The sequence below is a fragment of the Varroa destructor genome, unplaced genomic scaffold (genome assembly GCF_002443255.2).
Source record: "Varroa destructor unplaced genomic scaffold, Vdes_3.0 BEIS01000006.1, whole genome shotgun sequence".
NCBI classification, from domain to species: domain Eukaryota; kingdom Metazoa; phylum Arthropoda; class Arachnida; order Mesostigmata; family Varroidae; genus Varroa; species Varroa destructor.
The window spans coordinates 5,689,388-5,715,192 of record NW_019211459.1 but is presented as its reverse complement, the minus strand read 5'-3'; the positions used below and the strand labels follow the sequence as shown (position 1 = coordinate 5,715,192).

Here is a 25,805-nt window from a genome sequence, read left to right as displayed (position 1 = left end):
AACAAATACAGAATAAACAGGTCGGTCATGTTAAAACGATGGAACCCCATGTCGATAAGATCAGGTGACGCTGTATGTTACATCATACTTAGCCTACATTGTGTGTGCTAGTATTACATATATTACAAGATCTGAAAAATGTATACATTAAAGTTAAGGTAGTGTAGTAGACAAGGCCTGACTGGTTCAGGAAAAGCCTAGCGAAAACCTCTGGCCATCCCACAATCTTAAGAACATTGCACAAATGATGATTCTTCGGCTTTTCGTCACTTTCTTTTTCTATAAGTGCTTGATGTGTCGTCGACATAATACGCTATAGGGGCGAGATACGTATGAAGCGTTCTCATAAAGCAAACCTACGTTCTTTTCAGGGTTTACAATATTTAACAACAAGTTTTACACGGAGTAGAGTTTAGTTTGCAGGCCATTTTCGAAATATTGTGTGAGACTTTCCCCTGCTGCTTCCATGTAACGAACGAATTGTGTGATAAAAGTGATAATGATGATAATAATTACAACAGTGGGCGCATTACGCTACCGTTCTATAACAAGCCGCTGGAAGTCCTTTACAAATTCCCATTCAGCAGATTATCGGCGGTCGCCGCGGCAATTGTGAGCTCCGCTGTTTTCGAAGCGTGCAATGCGCGTATGACTAAAATGCGCAAATTGCGACTGATGGTTCCATTTGTGACGTGTACGTAGGTGCGGTCGTCTCAACAACAATTAAGGGAATTGGGTATTCGAAACACGTGGATAGACGTGGTCATCACCTATCGTTCACAACGGGTCCATCCGATTACTTATTTTTTTTTAGGTAGTCTTTGTCCGTCTATTGCACACCTGCAATCTGCATTCACCTCGCTAGTTCTACCACCGGGTCTCGTCTGTTCCACAACAACAACAACAACAACAACAACAACAACAACCACCACCACCACCACCACAACAACAACAACAACAAGTTCACCAACGAGACCCAACAAGGTTAGCAGGTATTAACGCATAGCCCAATCTGTAAATGCCTCATAGGCCTGGCTCAGCTCTCTATTTTCAGGCGAAAACAAACTGTACAATTCGCGTTCTATCTTTCGGTCTGAATAGTCGCTTGTTACTGTGCTCTTCATCGAAATGGGGTAATCTCTACCGGGATCATCCAGGGGAAATGGATGTGTTGGTTCGCACTGTTGCATTGCGTTGCTTACGTCCTGTTGTAGGGCTCTAAAAGAACTGCTACTGTCATAAAGGTCGGAGTCTGTGCTCTTGGAATCGAAACGAAAACGTGTTGAAGAACAGAGGTTCTGATAGCACAGCGGGGCGACGTCATAATCAGGTTCTGATATGATCGGTGTACTTGTGTCGACTTCCGCTAAAGTCATGGGCGATTTTTTGGACTCCATATAGATATGATTGCTGGCGACAAGCGCACGCCGTGAATACAAAGACAATCCGCTGTTCTTCTGTGACAGACTTCTGTTCGTCGTGACCTTGCCATAAACGGGAGGTGCGCATATCTTGCAGATATCATGAGGGTTGGCTTTGAGGTGCAAGATTTGAGACATTGCGATCCGCTTGCCATCGGACATATGGCAACTTGCCTTATCTCTTTTCGGAATGCTGGGTTCGTCCTCGGCCGTAGCGACGCTGATGACTGTCGGCGGCTCCGGATGCTGCGGGGCAGATTCCGACGTTCGCCGACCTTTGTTCTGTCGGGACCTTCGAGGGGACGCAAAATTTACCTACGAGTAAAAATTTCAATCGAAATCAGCGGATATACAAATAATACAATAATTTAAGCAATACTTATCACTAGGAGATCACAAGGTGCATGCAATCACGTATCTGTGGATGTACGACATGTCAGCATTTTACAGCTTAAAAAAAACCTAGTTCGCGATACGTTTTTCTTAAACAGACACCTGGCAACAGGTCATCGTCGGCCTGTTGGGCGGCAGACCTGTCCATTATTTAAGCATATTTACACAAGTTTGATCTTGACACGTTTGCTTTGTAACTGGCTAAGCGAAAAGACTCTGATTTTAACCGTTCATAGCCGCTCTCTATTCAATAAATGAAGAACCATATACATTTGCTGATTTTTTTATCACCTGCTTACTAATGAAAGGTCCAGTTGTTAACATAGGCGTTCCTGTCGACATGAGCCTTACATTTTCTAGGAATAGCTTTTTGCTTACCTCTATGTTTCGACCTTTGATGAGTTTGCCGTTCAGTGCATGAATCGTCGTCTTGGCCGCCTCTATATCTGGCATTGTAACGAAGCCAAAACCCTAGTTTCAAAAGACGTAATGTAAATGCAGCACGTTTAAATAGAAAAATAAACACACGTATTAGATACTGCTTATGTAATGCTGTTGTTAGGATGTGTAGGAATGTGTCATCGATCGACCTTTACAATTTTCATAAGTTGACTGCCTCTATCTGTCGCGGCACTAGAAACGAATGCACAACGGGTACCCCTGTGTTAGCAGGGCGTAAGACAACGTTGCCTGTTGACCCAGTGGGTCATGGCCGTTATCAGCGCGATTGCAGTTTTCTGATTTCAGAGACACCATTTTATGTCCATATAGTCTATTCTGGGGAAAAAAACTGTAGTTGCTCTCGTATACCCATTCTCGTATATTCCCATGCACGGGGACAATATTCATGGTAAATAGTATAAACATCGAGATCGTTGCAGATACATTTCAGTTAAAAATAATAATAAAAAAGGTCCAGAATAGCTGTTAAATATTGTTTTTGAGAATTTATCACAGAGCTATGGCCTGCATTGATTGTTATCAGATCTCTTTCACAATAATTCTGTTCATCAAAAGTAGCTCTTTTTCGACTCCATTCGGTTGCCATGCATGTCCACCTTGTAGTTGGGTGTCAGTTTATGATAGCAATGCAACACAAACACGCTATCAACTCTTTCATATAATAGATACTGGCTGAATAGAGTTTCGGCCGCGACGCGGGAAAACAATACGCACGACATTAGAGAAGCGGTATTCCGACAGGCTGATGTGAAAGTCATGAGCTATTGTACATTTATTCGAAACATTGAAATTCATATGTCTGTCCAAAAGGTTTGTTACAGGCATGCCGATTGGTGTAGATAGTTTCTACGAAAATGCTGCGTTTCAGAATGGAAAAAAGTTCTTGTTCTTCAGCGTAAGACGATGCATGTTATACATTAGTAGAAGGCACGTTTCCAGTTCTCTAGCTGTATGCTTATACACATACCATTGAACCGCGGCTATTGGAAATTATTTCAGCGTTAACAGGATGACCATATGGACGCACTAGATCTTCGAGGTCTTTTTCTTCCCAGCGAAATGGTATAAAGCTAATGTGAAGACGACTACTACCCTTCGTCCTGATAGCCTGCTGCGCGAAGCGGTGTTCCATATCTTCAGTTTGGCCCATGACTGGACGTCCTGCACCTGCTCCTGTTGATATTGCGAATTCACATTGTATCTGTATCTGATTATCGCGTTTTGCCACATACTAACTCAATGTATAAACTGCAAGTTACGAGTCTAACAAGCCGGGTCTTCTACACTGAGGGCGCGTATGGCGCGGGCCTGTCTGTCCTATCGTGGCCCTTCTAAACATCGAGCTCGGATCGTATCACAGCTAGTCTGTTGGCAACTGCCATTCGATCATAGATAAACGGTACTTGAATTCCGAATTGAATCAAAGCTGGAGCTATTTTTAAGCCAAACATGTTGTGGAGTCGGTAAAACGACGCGCTTATGTAGTAAAAGGTATATCCTACGGATGCTTGGCTTGTTTCGAATGACGAAATGAAGTTTCCACGTAGTTTGACCGCTGGTCCAAGATCTCTCTGTTCTAAAGGATGGACTAATGCTAGCTGTATTGTCTCTACCATGCAAGATACTAGCAAATACTTACTGTTTTTTTTTGTAACTTAAAGACGTTTGTGGTGATAACTTGAAATCTGAATGACGACTACACTGATTTGGTCATTTCCAGCCCGGTGTGTACCTAAAATCTTCCGATGGAAAGAATTTAGCCGTCTACTTCGCATTGAGGCAGGACTTCGGGTGGGGTTTAATCAAAGCATCAGCGTCTCTGACGTCCGAACTCTTTACGATATCCGCACGAACAAGTACGCATCCACAGGCACTCTCGCTCAATGTCGAATGTTACTTTCCGCGTCGCTGCACAAATTCAGTACACAACAGATCAGATGCCAGCTCCCGCAGGTGACCTTTATAACGAGACAGCACACATCAGCGCCAGGGCTAAGGCAGCAGCTGGAAACAGTCTCAACAAAAATACGAAATGCTGTGGCAGCGCTACATTAGAAAAAGCCTTACGTTGCTTTGTTGGGTCGATTACGTGTGTAGACCTTGTGTACGTTTGTGTAACTACCTAAGCGTGCACAAGAAGCACACAACCTTCCCTCTAATCGTTCGACGTCTAACTTTAAGCGCGTATATCATGCGGGGCACTACATACAGGCACGGGTTGAATGGCAATTAAAACAGTGTCTTATACCCGCTAGTGCACCGTTCAATGCAACGATGCTGTCCACTTAGACAGCTTCGTTACAACTGATTCTGTCAGCCAGGCCGTAAGTGCCATTGACCTTGTCCTTCCGAGCTCAGGCTAATTTAGGGAAAATTTATTGCTAGACAAAAAATAAACTTGGAAGTAACTAGCTAGATAAAGTACCGTTGATGCTTTACTATATCAAGGAGCAAATGTACTAGCTACAAACCGTACAACGCTAATTTCGTGTGTATTAAATCTATCTGGTAATTGTACGAAGGAAGTATTTTCAATCGTGTTATATATTTTACACGGCTTTTGGCTTTCTTAAGCCTTTTGAATATAGATTCAATGATATTCAGCAATAAAACGAACCTAACATAGCCAGCATTAAATGTTAACCCGATTCACATCATAGTCGAACCTTGGCAGAGAACTCTAAGTAAACTGAAAAACGCGGTCTCAACCACTTACGTACGATCTGGGAACATATGCATATACATAAGGCTTTAAATGATATCAAGTCATTGATTGAATTACTTGTTCTGCATGGTCTGTAGACGTACATTCGTTTTATACGTTTACTGAAATCTTCGAGCAATTAATCGCTCACATTAGCTCTCGTTTTCGATGTACGAGTTGTCCGATGACGACAGGCTAAAATCAGAACTCAATAACGTTTCATCCGGCAGAGGAAGTAGGCGCGCAGTCGCCTGTAATAGACGTATCATATCGTATATAAAACCGGGCCACTACGCAACTGGCCCGCAGTCGGCCTGCTGTGCCTCGCAGCATGTTGTAGCTAAAGCCTTTTGGACTTCACTATTGAGGGGAGCCACGAGATGCGCCTGCTCGATCCTGTGGCTGTGCAGCCTCCATAGCTTTTTTCGAAATTGTTATCGAATACATAGAGTGCTCGAAGAGCTTTCTCGTGTGTTTCCGTAAACGCTAAAACCTTTAACGTTAACATGTTAACTCGACATCAACTCATATGCTGAAATCATTTCTGAAGTTAAATGCTTAACCAAAAAAAAATACTGATAAGTCGATACTAAATTAAGAGATATATGGGGCGATAGTTGAAAGGAGAACTTGTGTATAGATAAGTTCTACGACGATATCAAACAACGACCTAAAGCTTAGGCAAAGGATCACAGCAGCGCGACGCTTAAGTGTCACTCTTTCATATTCACTGCTAGCTCTAATCATACTGAATATGATTAGGTTGTTACCTCATCGAGAACTCCGTTAAAATACTGAGCTGAGGGAATCTTGAAGCGCTCGTTGAGTTCTGAAGCGTTAGAACTAGCGGTGAAATAATGGTGATTTGGCCAGTTTGGTGGCGTCGGGTCCCAGATGGCGCTTTGCGCCGTGCCAGATGTCCCAGGCATAGTAGGATTCATTGACTGTGTTCGAATTCGGTTGGTGGTATTAATAAGCGAGTCGAACGTTTCCTTCGTATATCGACAACAGGACAGACATGTTACTAACTCAGCTCTGACGGCCACATATGCTCATGCTATCTTTTGCCCTATTTCAAAATTCGTATACTAGAAGAATAAGCAAGATCTATTCACTTAATGTATATGGACATCCTTAGAAGAGCCCTGATGGTAAGGAAGAAACAGTTTCTGAACGATTTACCTGCTCAGATTGTTCGAGTTGCTGTGAGATACTGGCCAGCTCGTACTGCTGCCGCAGAATTTGATTTCGAAGCTGTCGTTGTCTTTTTTTTAAATGTCTACAAGTATACAAGCATAATAAATCAACATCGATGATTTTAATCAGACATGTTCAGAGGCAATGCATGAGAAATAGATAAGGCAACCGACTTCCTCTTCACAGACTATAGCAATAAGGCAGGACTAAATCTAGTCTACGACACTTACCGAAAGGGTCTGCACGAAAAGTATCTACTAACCTCGATATCACCGGGAAATTTTCCCCTACCGGAGTATGTATATCGGAGAAAATCTCAAATTGGTTCCCTAGTTTACTTGGTAAAAGGAACACCTTTTAGAGGCATCTTAGTATCTCACTTTTATGACGAGTTTTTTTTATATATTTGTACCTCTCTGGTTACTCTGCTGGCGCTAACGAAACAAATGGAATATGTCGATAATCTTTTCAAGCGAACTATACCTCTCAGCGGACGCAGTAGGATAATTAGAGCGAGAACTTTCTGGCGTCGAACAGAACGACGAAGTACTAGGCCCAGGGGCGGCTGGTGACTCCGTGGCCATCGCTGAAGTACCGCAAGGCTCGAAGACAGGATTCGGTTCGAGTTTGGTGTAAGCTTGTTCCATATCATTCGTTCCGGGACACAACCACGAGTCAGTTAACGGCAACAAAAATGATGAGTCGTCCATAAGCGAGTTCTCACTTAGGCATTGCGATGATTTATACGACGACTCTACCCAGTGGCAAGCATAAATTCAAAAATGGGCAAAATAGCTTTAATAGTATAAAATGAAAATCAACATTAAATTCGTATATACCCTTAAGAGCTACTGTATAATGCTTGATTAAAGCTAAATAGTTTTATCTCTACTCTACAAATAGTATTTGTTATGAATGCAACAAAGCTACGGCAGGTAATTTAATTACGATAGCGTTATCTGTAACAGGCAAGGTACATATCAGATAATAGAATTATTTGTCAAGAATGAGCAGCGCACCATTGCATGACTGCTCCGATGGGTTGGGCGAGATGCTGCTTCGAGAACTGCACGAATACGATGATTCGTAAGACCTCGGTGTGGATAGTAGGGTTGAAACTGATGATCCTGAAAACGAGTAACCTCCCCAGGTTCCCATAGCTTTATCTGAGCCTTGGTCCACTAATTCGAAACCGTTACTTCCGTTCGTACTATAGGTAGGTGTCCTTTCGCGAACATTTCCACAGTTTATCGACGCCGTCGATTGTCCTGCCGAAGAACTTGACGAAGCTCCTGCTCCACCAGTGCCTGTCGCTGCTCCTGAAGGTCCTGAACCAGCCGAGCAGCGAGCAGATTTAAGGGCGGCATCGCGTTCGCTGTAGCTATTAGTTGACATGTAAGCAGAAACGGAGATTTGATGTACAAGAAAGCGTCAATGTTTGTTGTTTGCATGTTACGAACTCCAGTCCTATTTACCTGAGTACACGATGGGTGCAGACGATATGCCTCGGCCTTGAGGTCCATTGTTGATACGAGATGTAGTAACGAGTCTGTAGCCAAAGCCACTGTTGTCCTTTTGTCAAAAACCGATAGTGACAAGATGATCCTTCTCCAGTCTGAAGCACTACCTCCGAACATATGTTCCAAATACATTACGTAAATGAGCCAATGACCGAAGTTACCATAGTGAGTGGCGGCAAAAACACTTGCGCCGTCCTATTTTCTTTCTTTACGTAGAGCAGAACTGGCTTGCGATGATATTTGGTTTGCAAATAATTAATATCTAAAGTGACAGCGCCATCTAGTAGCTTGGGTTGAGCGGGCTATTTTAGCTCATAGGTACAGTTGGAGGAGGGAAAAAGTAATACCAAATTAACTCAGATCAGCATTGATTATGTTTTGCCATCGATACTTACGTGAACGGTGACCTTGGACGATTCTGCTCAGATCATCAACGTGATAATAGTTATAGCCTGAAGTGCCAATGAGCTCAAATGGTAGATACCCAATTATATTTGCAGCCCTAAAGTAAATTAAGGCTGTGTCAGTAGTAACATCAAGCAACATTTAAGAGAATGTCTTTGTTGGAAAAAATGCTTCCGGTATAAGGTCCATGCAAAGTTCTTTCCTCGCTGCACCGGGGTGTGCAGCTAATAGCGGCAAAAGCTTTATGCTCACTAACAGATGACTAGTCCTATGTTGTCTTCCTATTTGATGTTAGCCAATGGCACAGGATGATTCAAAGAGGTTAGTCAAAAGATGTTATGGAGGGCCCTTCGACGGCTCGGATATAAGTATTCGTGTTCTCATTTTATTCTAGCATCAAATTGGTCGTTCGTGCTTGGTATCGAACTTCGTGAACCAGAGAATACCGCTAGCCTTTAAAATGCCTATGGATTATTTTCTATATTGTGCTCTGAACGACTCAGACACGCTTCATTTTACCGGGTGTCTAGAAAGACGAATTTCCATTCCATATTGTGATGTGATATAAACTCGAGCGTGGTATCGTCGGGGACCATCAGTTCGCGTGTCACTTGCCCTAGTCGTAGGGGTAATGCTACAGCGACAAAACATGGATGCCACCGGTCTTTTCCTTGAACTGAGATCGTCGGACCTTGAAAGGCGGCCAACAACAAAGTGCTATAGCTTAAGAATCGAAATCATCGAAAACTGTAAGTGTAGTTAGGGTATTAAGCTGATTCTTTCCTCGGTTTTTTTTACACTTTGAATTTCGATTGTGATTATTTTGATAGTAAGATTAATTTTAAAAAAAATTTAAAAAAAAATGGTAGCAATAGTGTCCGAGGCTTACCTTCGGTGTAATTGCGAAAATATCCCACGAGCTTGAAAGGCTCGTAGACTGCCGTTTGTACGGATGGATGCGTTCGCAGCGGGCCCCAACGCATGTGAAGTATCTGAAGTAAAGCGCTAAAATTTTTAGAAATTACGACATCTCTTACGCTTCGGAAAGCTTTCATACTTTAAAGCCTTACAAATTGCCCCTCTTACGGTTTCCGTTGCGCGTATGACCATCTTCTAATAATCGAAAAAGATCACGCCCTCAGCCTTCGTACAATGCCCATCAGATAATGATCCTTGCTTTTCCTCATCAGAAACAGTGTAGCGTCTGCGACATCACAGCTAGCAAAAGATACTAAATGTAGTTCACTTTAGGCTTTCAGCTATTTATATCGTTCTCTGCACTTACGATTGTAAAGGCCACGTTGGAGTCACGTAAGGGAGCAACGTCCAGCCCCGATGCAGCCCTCAACAAACTGTAGATATCTGCATGATCGTCCTTGTGTACGATTGAAAATATTGCGGATCGCAGATAATGAGGCACGTAGCCGAGGACCGAAGCCACTGCATTCGACACGTACATTATGACGCCCTTATAAGAAACACATAACGTGAAGGCGTCTTGGCTCTAATCGATAAACGCGACATCGTTGGTACCACGAAGCAGAGTCGAGAATTGTCGCGCGTATAATGTGTTATTCGCGATAGCATCATAGCATTTGAAATAAACCAATATCCGCGCGTTGACATCAATAACAAAGTAGAAAAAAGGAAGGACGGAAGGAGCAATGAAGACACAGTATCTCAGTTAGCGATAGCGAAAAGCAAAAACATGCAGACAATCGCAAGTGATATTAAGTTAGAAGAACCCTATCAAGATGAAAGCCGAACAAGTGGTTCATCTGGAGGTAATAGAAGACTGACGAGCGTTTCGTGACCTATCGAGCGACAATACAAACGTTTTACAGCTGAGATAAAAAGTTAAACATTTCTCATTGTTGTAAGTAATAACATTATCGATTCACAAAATGTTAAGGTACTTCTTCGTGGATTGTGGCATAATTTACGAATAAGTATATTAGAAACTAGGCGAAATCACTGCGTGCAACCAAAGGGTTGTTTATGTGTGTTTGGCTGTGTTATGAAGCTCTTGGTACGTCTAGCACGAACGTGCATGAAAAATGTTGAGAAAACGGATCACGTTATGACCTAACAACTACTTCCGTGTGCTATGCGTCAGGTTCATTGAAAATGCGTAGTTAAACATCTAGAGCAGACGTCTTCATACCTCAAGAATTACCCGGCAGAAGTCATTCTCAGAAATAAAATCTGGGAACCAGCTTCGATCTAACGCCTGTTCTTCAGCGATGTTCTGAGGCTTCTCTGAAATACAATGTCTTTTTAGGCGACTCGGTTTATATGGGACACCTTATACAAAACGTTGCACAAATATAACACTATGTATGGCGTAAAACATATATGTTACTTATACTTAGGAAACACTGGGCTAATACGACAATCGTATGATAGAATGCCAATACGGCGATGTGATTTTGCATAGGTAGCGAAGTCATGTGAAGCTAGCTCCATATACGTTTCGTTTTGGTGTAGAAGAAGTTATAAAATAGAACTATTATGTTCGTGAATTCAATATCAGTCATTCTAACTATAACTTTGAGGACAACAGCTGGCACAGCCATCAACTGGGATGTCAGCGAAGCCATTACGACAACTTCATTACAGTACAAACACCAAAGACTTAATGTGCTTTAGTAGAAACAATTTAGAATCAACAATAACCGGTTTGCATATGTACGATAAGATATGGCAATAGTACACCAAAAGAACCTCGTGGCAACATATCAAACAAACAGCATAGCTTAGATAACGATCTAGGCTAGACGTTAGAAGCTACCTTTGAAGTGGCGAAGATAGGCGATACTTGCTTGCAATACAGCACTTTTATCCATTTTCCTCGACGATTTCGTCACCATCGAATTAAGCTCACTGATTAGTTTGTTGAAAATGTCGCGACGCTTTTTTTCGCTAAGATTTCGATTCTTCCTACGGCGGTATTGGACACAATTAATAAAAACAACCTTATAGTTGATCACTCTCTAACTCCGAAGTGGATACGGGCCAGCTTCAGCTCCGCAGCAAACAATTTTTTATATTTTTCTATCCTGTTTATTGTTTGGGAGAGGTGGAAGATATGAATATCGTTAACGCGAAGACTTACCGTTTCGTGTCGTCTCGCTCGTCCAGGTCGCTTTCGTCACCGCTAAAATGAAGTACGCAAGCGTTAGCAACGCTTTTGAAAGTAAATCATCGCTAATTTTTTATACTTGAACACAGCTGGTTGGCCTTCTTGATGATCAGCTTTAGTACGTTGTCGCACCCCACATCATTTCCTATTCGTAAGTTTTGCAACTAGAAAAAAAATCTGTATTTCTGATTGATTTCTAAAAGCCGTCCAACAGAATCATTCATTCATTCATTCATTCACGTAAATGCTTACGTGACTGAAAGGACGACCAACCCCTAGAACGCGTGATTTTCCGCAACGCCAGCCCCGCATAGCCTTGATAGCATAGCATTTTCTATGCTATATATATAGGGGCGCTCTAAGTTAACTGGTTGTTACGAAATTTTCCGGCTTTACCAAGCTAGGAAAAACGCTAAGACGAATGTACTAAAACAACAAACGTAAGACGCCTTTACCACAAATATATGTACTACCGTAAAAAGGCGGTGCTGATTTGCGAACTAATAAATAGTCACTCGTACAATCTCTGTCGTACCTATGTCTCATTAGTGGGATTTGAAGGAGTAATCTCGAATTCCTTCCTCGGATCTTTGACAGGCGACGAAACACTGAACTTCGAAAACCAGTTTGTTAGGAAAGCCTTGAGGGGCCATATAATCCGAAGAACGCTAACTGAAGTTAAAGCACTTAGTGACCAATGAACTCGTAAATATGAGAAATCAGCTTTCTATCATCATTTCTTCGCAGACACAATATTAATAGCAGCCTAAAATATCTGTCTGAGAATGCAGCAAGAAACAGTTCGCAGACGATAAACGACATGGAAATACATATCTCTTTACTTCCTGATCTGAAAATGTTTTGTCATTTTGCGCTCATTCAGCGAGACACAGACAGAATCATCCCCATGTAACGCCATTTTAGCTGACGACATCGTCCCAAACCTCTTAGCTAACCGGCTAATCTACTTTCGTAACCTTTCTGCAACCTGACCGCTTTTAATGTAGGTCGTCAAATGGATAGCTGCTATTTTTGTCCCTTGATTTCCTACTATAATTTCATGTTAGCTCGACGTCAAACGTCACCTACCGTTAGAGAGCTTTGTTTTTCCGCGAGTGCTTTATTCAAATCGCAAAATTCTACCTTGGATCTATCCAAGATATCCAAGGATATGGGTATTTTGGACAACAAACAACAGCGTTTTTGAGACACCATAAGTCACAATCTCGAAAGCACAATTTAGGAGCTGCTGAAACGATTTAGGATAGTGACAACAACCTGAACGACGAGATCTCTATAGTTGAAAGTACTGCTTAAGTGTAGTTGAAAAATAGCATCTTGAAACTAAAAAACGTGCTCCGCTAGGCTTCTCGAGTGCGACAAGAACTATTTGTACAGCCTCCTGCAAAACAATGGTTATTAAATTAGACCTTATCTTTCATTTGGAAAGTCGTTATTCTAAGGAAGCGAGTCTTCTGGATTTCTTTTCGCGTCCTTTTTTTTTTTCTAATATTTCATAATGGCAGGGTAGGAAATTTATATCCTTTTCAAGTTTGAGCTCAAGATGAAAATGACTGCCCTATAATAAAGTATATAGTAAATAAAACCGAGTAAATAATATATATCTGTGTAATGTAAATATAATGCAAAGAATAAGCTATAAGTAACACATGACCATATGTAAATGAAAAATTAGAAAAATTATCAACACGAGAAAATGGCAATTGCTTAGCCAGCAACCTGACGCTTTCGGCCACTGGACTCATTGTCGCTAGGTGCGATTCAAATGTATCTACCGCTAACAACAATGCTTATTCCCCCCCCCCCCCCCCCCCCCGTCCACCTTAGCCATCTGAGCTCCATCGTACGAAGCCAGCGTTACGAAACCGACAACGGCTTGATGAACCCATTAAGAAGCTACGCTTGCGATGAACAGATACGTGTATGGGCTTCGCGGAAATTGGCCATTATTAAATACAAAGTGCACTGACGATGGTAAAAAGTCTGTTATTTGGTCCAGGTAAGCGTAGTATAGCGTCCATCAGTGAGTAGATGAAAGCCGTCGAGGAGGCTCATAATAAATAGAAAGGCCGAAAAGAGTATGTTTAATCTGGCATTTTCCCATTTATGAAACCGAAAATGCATGCCTACATGCCGTCGGTGTTATAACATACGCATTGTGCAGGAACAAGGTCCTGCGGTGGCGAAAACCTAAACATTATGTGCGTTATACAGACGTTCAGTTGGTACACATTTTACATTGTATGACACACCCTTCACCTATAATAGTCTAGATCACTTCATACCATACCATACCATAGAACAGGCGTCATTGTCCAATGCAAAAATGTCGGCGTGAGAGCTAATATTCAAAAGTATACAAATATCGTGAACATACGTATGGCGAGCACTGATCCTATATATATAAGGATGTATATATTTTATATATATATAAGAATACCAGATTTATTTATGGCAGCGTAAATTTTGCCAACATGCTCCAACTGTTAGAGACAGGTAGAGATGAAAGTACAATTTGAGTAGGACAAATTGGTTCTGCGACAATTTGCGAACGGATCGAGAGTGTTAGTTGTAATGATCGAGAAGGCCAGACCGAATTTACCTCGACAGTTGCACACCTGCTACCACAAACCCTTAACTATAGTTAACTCGAAAACGTTAGCAGACGGCGAGCGTAAAGGGCATACTCTTCCAAATACCTGTTATTTCCCGCTCAGTGTCGAACAAATCGCGATAGGTCAGTTGTAGCGCTATTCTTGTTGTACTGACTGTCTAAAGCGATGCCTATATATATAAATAAAAACGTATCAGCTGAAACTTGTCTGTATTTGAACTTGTGCCACCACACTCCCCTGCCGGCCTACTAATGAGATCAAATTTTTATAGCCCTCGAATATGAGCTTTGTGTTCTGCCCACGTTTTGAGATTAACGACTATTCTTTCGTGGAACAAAACAAGTGAAAACAAGCATCCACGAGTTACTGCTGCAAAGGACTTTGATGATCGGGCTTCAGATCAACACCGAATGCACAACTCGTACTAAAGGTTTTGCGACCAACAAGCAAACGTTCTGGGCACTGTAAACAAAAGCATGGAAAAGCAAAACGATCCATGCTGTAAAATTGCCGAATTAGGGAATTATACATCTTGCACAGGTCCTTTGGGACTATTCTGAAAGGTCACGGAGCAGCTTATATGTACTAAGCACCCAAGAATCTGAATCTCTTAAAGACGTAAACCCGTCAACAGCTGTCTCAAAAACGCCTCAAGCATTCGAAGACGAGCCTCTCAGTTTCAGCATTAGCTAGACGTTAGTCATGACGGTTTCTCAAAAGTAATAAAACATCAAAAAAAAAGTATAGAAATGTGTGTAGTTAATTTCATATGATGTATATAATAGTACATTTAAATACAATAAGCGAGCAGACGTATGGGTGCACAGGGGTAGCCGTGTGTGCAGGTAACTTGAATAAGCACTTGCTCAGTTTTTCTTTTTGTTCAGAATGCCACCCGGCCGCACTAGGTAAATCATAGGCCTAACGTACCAGTAATATATCGGTCTCTCTATTAGATAGTCATTAACATACCTGTATTATCAATCTTTATTAATTTTCTCACATTGAAATGGTTCGAAGCTGCTGATATTGGTGGTCGTATTCATTTTTTAAAAGGGCATTCAACAATGCAGATGACTTTAGTCGTCGAGGGCATTTCATCAGAATAAAGTAGCAACGGGGGTTCTTGGGCTAAATTTTTTTTAATAAATGATCCAAACTGGCTATTAGTAAAATACCCAGCTTGTTTATACGCCTCCAATATGAATCGACGTTCGATTAATTATCTGAATAGATATTTTTATACATTAAGCATAGATACTTCTTGCCGAAAAGAAATCGTCTGTATTGTTTCTATTTTACATTACTATACGGCCATGTGACTTCGCACGATCGTGTGCATGAAACTAAAATCTCGCACTGGTAGCAGGTTGACAGAAACAAAGTTACTCGAGTCTATCGTTACTCTCAAACGTCCTTGCTATTTTTCTCGTACTCGCTACATTGCGGTGTGGATATGGCGTTCTTGAGGCGAAGAGTTTCCAGTTTGCCTAAGGACGCGACGATTTTGACAGTTGTTGTCGACAGCGTACTCCCCAAGTATTTGTTTTTCTCTGTTTGTGCTCGAAAGTGGTATATGGGCAGAGTTTGTTTGATTTACGTGAATCAATCAGCGTGGCTTTAGAATAGACTTGAGCGAAATTCAGAGGCACATTTTTCGATGGCCCAGAGATTCTTTATGTTGTCGAACGGCGCACACGTTCTGCACCAACACGCATGGCCTGCCCTATAGGTACTAACCTGTGTTTTCTTTTAGTTGTTGAGGATACCGCTCCTGAAGGGTACGACATAATATTTTCTCTTGGAATTAGTGATTGTTAAACAAGTTACCGCCAAACATTTGATTCACCAAGGCTTTACAGTCGGAAACATCCTACAGGTGCCGTGCGCCTTTCCGTGAAGCAATGTTAAGATTTCAGAATTTTAAATTATTTCCTATGGCATTTTGATGGACTGTTTCTCGCCATGCAGGTTTTCTCCAAGGTTAGCACGTTTCAATAAAGCTTCGAGTCACTCGCCAGTATGCCATTACACCTTCGTTCTGCTCTCTGTATACTCACGTCGGACATCGGCCGGCTTCGAAAGAGCCAATTTCCCTTAGCCCCTGTCCAAGGGGCTCTCCTACTCTCACCCGCTTACATAAGACCAGAGGGCGGCGCCATCGGATCTGTTACAAGCAACACAGTAACAACGCAGCTTTGGCACGCGCCAGAAACGTATTCTCGATGGAGTACAAGTATTCAATTTTTATGAATTTTTGTTTTTTGACTATTTGCAGAAAGTCTGCAACGCTCACGATACTATCTGTAGCCGATGGCATTCAACCTCGCCGATGTGATGCCGACCACGGGACCTGCTGGATTCTCGAGAGAGCCAAGCTTGAATAAATTTAAGTGTGATATAGAACTTTGTGAATTCGGGCCAAAAATTGTTTATCGAGGGATATTTTCAAGCTGTCACTTGAGACTCGACTGGATATAGGTTATCAGGACATGTCCTCGCTGTCTGAGGCAATTAGGCAGGCATATAATCCAATCTTTGAAATCCATTTGTTGATTCCTCAATCAACTGCACAAAAGAGAAAGGAGACTTGTTTAGACTCTATGATCGAAAACTCGGGAGGATCAACTGAAAATGTCTGGCAACGGCCAGTAAGTTTGCGATCAATTTCAACGACCATATGGATCTGTAGAGCGTGAGAAACCTTATTGAGTTAGCCTTCCAGCCAGCGTACCTTCATGTTTTAGCTCGTTGTTTGCCTATTGAGATAAATCTGCATTGTGGTCACTTCCTGGTTCAGCTAAACTAACCTGCATTTTCAGATATCAACTCCGAACTATTGCGTATGAGACTAGGTTCCACATTAGGCGGATCATATACACGGATATACACACGACATCCATTAGGGACTGAACTGTTTACGATACTCATTGTACGAGTTCATCAGACTGCGCTAATTTCTTCTTTGGGCATGCTAAATCTTCACGTACGAAGAGTAAATTCGGTTACATAATATTAGAAATGGCCGGCGTTAACTGCTGCGCTGGCTGTCTTTCTCATAGATCGCATGGTTATATATGAACTATTCTTATATATAATGAATGAACATTTTGTTAATTGCGACCTAGTGTAGGCAAGTGGGTCTTATGCATTAACATTCTAATCAAGATCCAATTATCAAAGCCTCTCAAAGCTCTTCTACGACCCAGTTCTAATGCAGACAAATTGCCTCTGCTGATAGCAGCAGTTACGTGAGCCCCAGAAAACTAGCTTGATTTTGATAATATGCTAAGTAGTCCGATTAGAGAAAGCGAACAACAAGACAAACATGGCTCCGTCGGACGACAGCAAGCTGCTCTTTGTAATGGCTGTAAAAAGTTGATCCAGGTTAACGGCGGCATCCGATTAAGCTAACCGTCAACGGCGGAAGATGCATCGGGTCTACTTTCGTCCTGAAAATTAGCCCTCTGATTGGCGACTTGGCCTAGGTATAAGTGAAAGAGGAACGGAACCTACCTTCTAGAAAAAAGTCGATTTAAATCTAATTTTACAATAGAAAGGTCGTTATATAGCATTGAAATAAGAATACGTCGCCTTATAGAACAAACCGATGTTATAAGCTACCATTTGCCCTTCCTTCGACGTATGCATATATAAGACAGCCTTGATTTGGCCATTTCACCACTGTGATTTTTTACGTGTGTATATATATATATATATATATATATATATATATATATATATATATACGTAATAATCTACGTAAGAGATTGTTCTGGTCGCATCGATACGCAAAACGCCTAAATTTTAATCAGTAAACTTTTTTTATTGGGCATAAAATCAAAAACTAACATAAAATTTGTTCTTCCAGTATGAGCACTCGATAACGGTCTTCGTGATCCGTTCGATCATTTCAACATGGCGTTCCTTTCAGTTGTTTTCTTCTGCAATTTAAATACTGTCACATCTTAACTATATACACCTTATATGCAAATAGAACTATTTTGCTTTCGATCTTCATTATTACTCTTACCATGTTACTCTCGTGTCTTCATATGTTCAGATAATGCAATGTGGGTCATATAGATTCCGCAAGATTTACCGAGTGGCCTTCGCTCTCGATGTTTTCGGTGGTAGCAACGATTTATAACGTTAGAGTGCGTATCGGGAAAATAGGGGCAGCTCAGATTTAGGGACTGAGACAGACACTAGCTTAAACATTTTGCTCTCTAGAAAGGCTAGCTTGAATGCATGTTTGTCTAATATAATGTTTGACAAATTCAGCTTTTCCCAGCATCAGTCTCGATTCAGCCTAAAACGAACGACAGTTAGCCAGTCGAAGCAAACGAGCCATTTTTTACTACTTGAATAAAGAAATCATTAGGATAGTGAATTGTGATGGCTTCGTGTCACTCTAAAATAAACGTACAATCATCAGGCGTGCCCTAATCGTACTTCATGCCTATCATCTAAGCACACTATTAAGAATTTTTCAGGTTGCCGTTAAACGTTACTCTAGCGTAAGTAAAAATAAAAGTTCCAAACTTTCTATCCAGTACTGATGTCAAGCTTTATGCTACGCAAACGTGAAACACCTCACCTATTGTCAGGTCTAGTAAGTAGGCACGCTGCCACCCAAGCTTGACTAAGTTTGTCCAACTTAGAAATGCTATAGACAACGTTATACCAACAAACATTGAGTCAATGGCCTGCATTGAATTCTAACTAATAAAGCCATTTTTCCTCTGAACCTTTTCTGAGACTTGATAAACGATGTATTAAAATCTCCTCGTACTTCGGCCTGACATCCTACTGATCCCCCCGCCTCCGCCCCCGCCGCCCAAACATCCTCGTTGTGGATTTAGCGAGACGAAGGTCCGTTGTGTATTGTAGTAATGTCCAATAGCGACAATATTCTTCTGTCCTTATCGAAAGTTGCGTTGGTAATTATACGCGGAGTGGGGGCAAATTCATCCGTCTCGTCGTGAACAAATCTATCGCGTCTCTCCAATAGAAATACAATAACATATCGGTCGCCACTGGCCTGACGATAACTGTATGACGGTCGTTAAATTATTACCGGCTTTTTCTGATTATTCAAGTATACGATATTTATCAATAATTACTTTACTACAATATCATATTTTGTGTAGATATACGTCAGTTTCAGCGCGATAATAGTAACTAACAATAATTATTAATACATAGGACAGATCTAATTCGATGCGATGTTGATCGGAGTTTTTTCCCATGTTGAATAAATTTATATATACAAAGTGATATATGTGGTACATCGTACGTACTATGCATGCACGTATAGCACGTAGCATAACCATACGATTTGCACCATTGTAATGATGTAAATGTCATAATTATGATAGTTCGAGTGAAAGTGATGATGAGTGACAACGACTGATGATAATACAGTTAAAAAAATTAAACGAGTCTCAAATATTTGTACCCCAATCGTACCCATGGACCCTTAAACTTAGCCTTAACTTATCAGACATTGTACATGTGTCCACACTGGGAAGTCGCAGACGGCTAGCTTCGTCGCCGCTCAACAGAAGATACTGCATGCTTTTCGATATTATGCCGCGTTCAATCATTTCGTCGTATCTCACTCCGCACATTATCGAATCGTTTCCAAGTGAAACAGTCCATGCTTTTATCCCGGTGCTGAATTTATAGCCCTGCCAGCGTCCTGGCCCTGCGATCGACGTTAGTTTAGGTCATCGATATTGGCCGATTCGTCCACGGTCGGGGATTTCGATCGAATTTTTTTTCAATTGATTATTGTTTAGATTTGCAATTTACACTTGCCCACTGTAGCGGACACCGCAAGCCGTACTGTGCCAATACGCAACAATTGGCAGTCACAAACTTTTCGAGTAAATAGGTACGATTAGTTGATTAATAAATAATCGCCTCAAGTACGCGTAAATCCGAATACGCAAACACCTACTAGCCATTGATAAAAACAGACGTTCATTCACTTCAATCATACAGACCGGTTATAAAGTCGGCAGCGTCACCTGACACAGCCGCGCTCGAATTGGATCACTTCATTCATGTGCGTTTTCCTATTTGCTTCGGTCTCGCGTCGCTACTGTGCAGTCAATATGTGTTTATCACCAAATACGTCTCCGAACAGCTTTAGAAATTATGATCGTCACTAATCTGGGCTCGAAAGGTGTTGCTCCGTTTGATTGTGGCCGCTTTTACGGCCGTTGCAGGATGCTGTAACGTGCTAAATTGACCCGGGCCCTTGAAGGTCAAGGTGGGCACATAAGTGTTATTTTCTACAGGCACAAGGGGTAGAGAGCCGAGCCGTTTCGGCACAGGGATGTGCTGAAGGCTGGTTGATAGGGGTGTTGCGTTTAGCATGGCATTCTCGCAATGACGCTGGTTGTAGATGCGGACTGCCAGAATCATCGTGATTAATCCGACCATGTAGGCAACGATCGCCGCCCCCGTGACGGCTAGAGCGCTAGTTCCACCACACTGTACGGCACTGACGGCGGCCAACGAAACGCCTTCGTGCAAACAGATACGAGATTCTCTTGTGTGAACTCCGCCGAGGCAGCGGCGTCGATATTCGTCTTTCGCGATACAATGCCTTTTTCGATGTTGTTCCCCCCGGTGGTCGCATTCGGACCAATCGGTCCATTCTGACCAACCCTCGGTCGGACAGGAATGGACTGCGCACTGACGCTCCTCGATCGACTGACCTTGACAATCAACTCCCCCAACATCAAAGCTGCCCCCGATACAGAATCGCTCGCGACGTTGGATTCCTCCACCGCATGTCACCGTGCATTCAGCCCAAGGCGACCATTCACTCCATGTGCCGTTGGGTGACATCGCCGCCGCTGCCGCAGCGTACCTCGAGTCGTGGCAAACACTCACGTCGCTGCAGAGCCTCTCTTTTTTCGTGGCGACCAGTCGGAGAATCGAAGAATGAGGTACCCTTGCGACACACTGATAGCGGAACCGCTGCTCGAAGTGGCCCTTCCCTGTCTGGTTCGTAATGAGCCACTGAGTCCATTCGGCGGCGCTGCGTACCTCAGCACATTCGTGTGTATTACAAGCTCGATACTCCTTCGTACATCCAAGTTCGCAATCCCGTGCGCCTGTTAAGGTACACTCACGTTGACGGATCTGGTAACCGCCGCCGCATTTCACGCTGCATGGAGACCAAACACCCCATTCGCTCCAATGAGTGATGCCGCTCACAGCTGGAGATAGCTGGCCTTGACCACCCGATGGGTGACAAACCGGATTGCCTGGACAGCCACGCTCCTCGCGAGACTGTCCAATGCACGTACGTCCTCCGAAGACTGGTCGCGGGTTGGTGCAGGATCTGGTACGGTGTTGGTAACCTGGTCCACAAGGCGCACTGCAGGCAGACCACGCACTCCAATCTGTCCATCCACCATGGCGGGTGCAGTTCGCTACTTGAAGCTGTAAAAACATAATTACGCTATACTATGTAAACGATTCTTTGATGCTTCCATTCTAACTAGCATAGTCTAATTTTACGGATGACGATGTCCTTCTACTAATGAGATCAAGGTATGCAACACTCAGCAAGCTACACTGAAATACTCTCAACAAAAACTGTACGTACATCCTCCCCTTGGCAGTCTGCACCGCCGTTCAATGCTTCTGGGGAGTCGCACCTCCGCTGACGACAGAAGCATTCGTCGCCGTCGAGCGCGAGCAGGCCACACGTTCTCCAACTACTCCACTGACTCCATCCTCCATCCACAACTCGGTCATCGGCAGCACAAGCACGGGCTTGTTCCCATTTTGGGTCATCGATGTTGCCGTCAGGCGCAGAACTGCAACGTCCTTCGCGATTATTCCATCCGCAGTACGGATCGCCTGTGCCCAGACAGGCCAATCGTGTTTTGTACGATTTGCATAAGCTAAGGGGTATCTTCAGTACGCTGACATCCGTCGCCGCGTATAAGGCATGACGTCGCTTGTGCAGATGCAGTTGATTGAGTTTCTCGCTGTCGGAGAATGGACGGAAATACTCTACAACACAGCTTGAGTTTCGCAGCGGATTGAACACGACTTTCTTGATGGTTCCTTCAAGGGTGACGGCAAACACGACTTGTACAGAGAGAATATCAGCTCCGACATGTCCTGCCCTATTCTGCTGTTTAGAAGAAGACGCCTTCATCTGAACTTCGTCAGCCTGAAGCTGTATGATACGCTCAAGTTCAGCATGATATAGAGGTCGAGCGCGTGACGCCTGCACAGCATTGAACGTCTGCTGGTATTTTCTCAGATCAATGACGTCGTCATGGGTGAGACCATCAGGTCCCTTGTTCGCGTCTGACCACTGACACTGAAAGCGGGTGCTGGCTATTTTCCCTTTCTGCCAGCGATCGAAGTTACCCGTTAACGGGCCACGAAATGCCGTCTCGATGTCGTCCAGCGTATAGGTACAAACAGCCGAACCGTAGATGCTGTTTCTGTGGATATGAAAATTGTAATAGATAAAAATATGATCAGTGACGGCAGAATAGGGAAACTATATCATCTATAAGCCTATCGGGATGAGTGGTTAAGCCCATTTCGTCTAAATCCTAGTATCTGTTACCAGACGAATGATACGACCACAACGAGTCGGTCATCTCGTTTTGAATAACGTACCCGAGCTGTTCCTTTCTGACCTTAAATATTACTACTACTGATTTTATTTCAGCTTACGCCTGTCCATAGCTGTCATATGAGTTAGTAAAATACTTATCATTGTCAAATGACAGTGAGCTACTGCCGCTGCTAGAGCTCGATGCTGCTACCTCGCATACGAAATAAATCTATGAAAAATTAAGATAAGATTGCAATAGAACTCATGTAGGCAATTGGTAGACATCCGTCATCGGCCTACGGCGGACTAGTTTTTTGAAAACTTGCTTTCCCCAAAGCAGTCACATCCATGACGTCCTTTCAGGTTAAGCAGTAATTGCGATTCACGCCTCTGAGTGACACGATATGCTATTAAGTACTTACTCTCCGGTAGTGAATGCAGCGAAGAACGTCTCCCGTTCAGGCAGATAGTCGACGCTCTGTAGCTCATTGAAATAGAATGGTATACTGCCTGGCAGCGAACAGTTGAGACGCGCCTTCAAAAACGTTGTCCAGCTATGTTTGTCGCTGCCGGGGTCATCTTTGCAAACGCGAGCTACACGAGAGTAAACAGCACGGCCACAACTGAGGTATTCAACAGCGTCCTCTCGAAAGAACAAATAAACGAATGGACCTACCTCAAACGAGGCGATAAACTGCGGATTGCTGAGGTACTCTTGCGCGTACTGTGGCGTACGGAGAAGCGGTCGAGCGCCGGATCTCAGAATTGTCGGATCGTTGCCGCCAAAGTCGATGCGGGACCCGACAAACAGGTCGCCATTAGCTGAAATTGTACCAACCGGCAATTAATACACTCACTCATATCGTTAGATATGTTGAAACACCCACAGGAGGGGTGCGATAGAAACAGTCCATCGAAGCGGTTAATATAGATTTTTATCTAACTCATTTTGAGACGTACGCTAAGCATAACAAATAATATTATTATATTTTCACTTATTGCATACATATATTAAATTTATTTTACACTTAATTTGGCCTATTGGAAATACGGTATGTTTTTTCGGTTTTTTTCAGAATTATCGGTAGGATAGGACAAAGCTATACTTAGTCGATACAGTAAATAAAAAAAAAAAAAAAAAACTTATCCTAATAAATTAGTGGCATAGAAACGTTAATGTAAACATGAAAAGTAAAAATTCTGTCGCTGGCTATATACCCTGTTCTAATCTTAGCAAAGCTGACTTAATGAGTACGTATCTTCGAAACATATGATTATATCTAATTGATAAACTATAATGCCACTTTCTACAATTATATGCAAAATGTGAAAATGAATTGCTATCAAATAAAGACCTAGTATTAAACAAGCTGCAAGAACATATTATTATTATCATAATTATGAAAAGAGGACATTTTAGAAGGGTAATTATAGCATACCCGTCATGACCGAGGTACTGTTGACCCCCGGCGAGTGTGGTGACTTTACTTTGCCGGATTCCTCTTCGATAACGTTTGAAAAGTCGACGAGCGAATAACGGCGGCAAAGTGGGGCAAATGCATTTGTTCCACAGGTAAAAAGCGTCCCGTTGTGACTATATAGCGAGGTAATGTAATTTCGACAGTCATCTGACGATTGGCCCTTTGTGATGCATAGGGATACAGTATCAGTCGGTGAAGCCCATCGTTCGACGTCCAGTCGGCTTAGATTGTCCAAATTCAGCCGAAAGAGAAAGTCTCGCCCAGCGACAATAAGTTGCTCGTTGACTTCATCGACTAGAAGTTGGCTGAAGTTACTCGCACTATCGTGCGCGAACCGTACTCCTTGATCCTCGGCAGCGCCACCTACAATTCGAAATGTCAATTGTACCTATTTTGTATGAAAACAGGGAAACTCTTTGTATGCTTTAAATAAGAATTTAAATAAGTCTTTCTTTTTCACAACGCTGGCGTCATTCGGTGCTTTCTAGTCGAACGATTCCAGTTTAGGCGTGAAAGAAACTTTAAATGAAGTGGTCATTTTGGGCAGGCTTTATGCAACTTCGGTTGAAAGCATTCCTCACTTCTATATATACATCCGGCCCACTTTGAAATTGAATAACTTTCGAACAGCAGACGAGGTTTGGCTGATAGTTACTGTAGTCTTTAGGTCTTAAGCGAAAGCATGATCAGTGCAAATGTTTCAAGAACGTTGACTGGAGCTAGAAAATAACCAGATGGTACCCGGACGACAAAAGCGCCTTGCGGCAACGGGAGAAAACTAAATACAAAAACCAAAGTTTGGAGTCTAAGGCCTCTGCCGGCTAAAACCGGCATTTCACATGTAATGTGTTACAAAATTATAAATCGAATAATGAAAATGCGAAAACGGAATAAAAAAATGTGTCCCTACGAGGACTTCAGGCAAAAGTGTGTGGCGTACTCCACGTCAATTTTTAGAACTTTAACCAATAAAAAAAATTTGTCTGGAGTACACAGTTGCTATAAATTAAGATTATACGATCTCAGCCGCAAGCCGCAGAAATCAAGTTTTACTGCAGTGTCGAATAAATAAAATGGGACGTAAGGTGATGGTAGTGCCGACAATGTACATCAGGGCCAGCTGGTATTGTCACCCCAATAGCTTGTTAGGTAACGTATTTGCCTGCTGATCCTAGGGACACGTTGTTGCCTAGGTTCGAATTTGTAGATCATGATGAAATGAATGGCGATATCGGACGCAAAACTCGAAAGACAGAAGGGCAGCTGGTACTTTTTGCCAAAAATGACAGAAATGATGTAGCGCATTGTTTTAAGTTCCTTAAGAGGCTCGTAGATCGCTGAAAAGCTATCTAGATGGCAGCGATAGAACCTGTCGTCTTGTTTTAATGACTTCCTGAATTGAGCAAAGGAGTATCCAATCCGCTTAATCTCCCCATCTAGGTCCGAGCGGGCTTGTCGTACCGCAAACAGCGTGGATAATCTATCCCACTATTGACTCACTTCGAGAAACCGTAGATGGGAAAATTATCTATGAGAACACGACAGAATAGGGGAAAAGCCATCCAGGAACTGTCAGAAATATGCAAAAAATTGAGAATACAAAATCATCGTAGTTCAAAGATTGTTCAGTTTCAAAAATGTTTATGTGATTTTTATGGGAGCTATATGCAGCTAACAACGCCAGTCTACATAAAAATAATATTTCAAAAGAAATTTAAAAACGAAAGAACGACTTGAAGATATTGATTAGGAGGAAGGTTTGTTTCTAATGGTCCATAGGCATTGCTATTGTTGCAAGCTAAAGGCGACTTACAACAAAATACGATATGGGTTAGTCAA

General features: G+C 42.5%; 2 protein-coding genes across 8 annotated transcripts in view; both read right to left on the bottom strand.

Annotated features, from left to right (window-relative positions):
• Nucleotides 1-1,691: 1,691 nt before the first annotated feature.
• Nucleotides 1,692-17,390, bottom strand: LOC111253038 (uncharacterized). The gene is made up of 17 exons (XM_086992501.1): nt 15,621-17,390; nt 11,218-11,259; nt 10,885-11,042; nt 10,267-10,406; nt 9,388-9,606; nt 8,992-9,094; nt 8,622-8,793; nt 8,093-8,199; nt 7,653-7,800; nt 7,197-7,558; nt 6,661-6,931; nt 6,163-6,259; nt 5,751-5,972; nt 5,085-5,231; nt 3,916-4,311; nt 2,193-2,285; nt 1,692-1,736 (listed from the first exon to the last, which is right to left on the bottom strand). Exons 1-14 carry the CDS (start codon nt 15,668-15,670, stop codon nt 5,133-5,135), a joined length of 2,190 nt encoding a protein of 729 aa, XP_086848627.1. The 5' UTR covers nt 15,671-17,390; the 3' UTR covers nt 1,692-1,736; nt 2,193-2,285; nt 3,916-4,311; nt 5,085-5,132.
• A 295-nt stretch (nt 17,391-17,685) lies between these two features.
• The window catches only part of LOC111252896 (semaphorin-5A-like), a 69,857-nt gene continuing 61,737 nt past the window's right edge, over nt 17,686-25,805 (bottom strand). For all 7 annotated transcript variants that reach the window (XM_086992409.1, XM_086992411.1, XM_086992410.1 and 4 more), the window contains 4 exons: nt 23,925-24,329; nt 22,908-23,307; nt 21,511-22,366; nt 17,686-21,344 (listed from right to left, as the gene is read on the bottom strand). In XM_086992409.1, the coding sequence (XP_086848535.1) occupies nt 20,037-21,344; nt 21,511-22,366; nt 22,908-23,307; nt 23,925-24,329 (2,969 nt within the window). In that variant the 3' untranslated portion in view covers nt 17,686-20,036. The remainder of the gene's footprint in view (nt 21,345-21,510; nt 22,367-22,907; nt 23,308-23,924; nt 24,330-25,805) is intronic.

Excerpts from the sequence above, each read along its gene's own strand:
- LOC111253038 (XM_086992501.1), bottom strand. The coding sequence starts at position 15,670 with ATGTCGTACCCTTCAGGAGCGGTATCCTCAACAACTAAAAGAAAACAC. Across the intron at positions 11,043-11,217 it reads GAGCGAGACGACACGAAACG|GAAGAATCGAAATCTTAGCG; the intron begins GTAAGTCTTCGC and ends ATACCGCCGTAG. Across the intron at positions 5,232-5,750 it reads TTAACGGAGTTCTCGATGAG|GCGACTGCGCGCCTACTTCC; the intron begins GTAACAACCTAA and ends CGTCTATTACAG.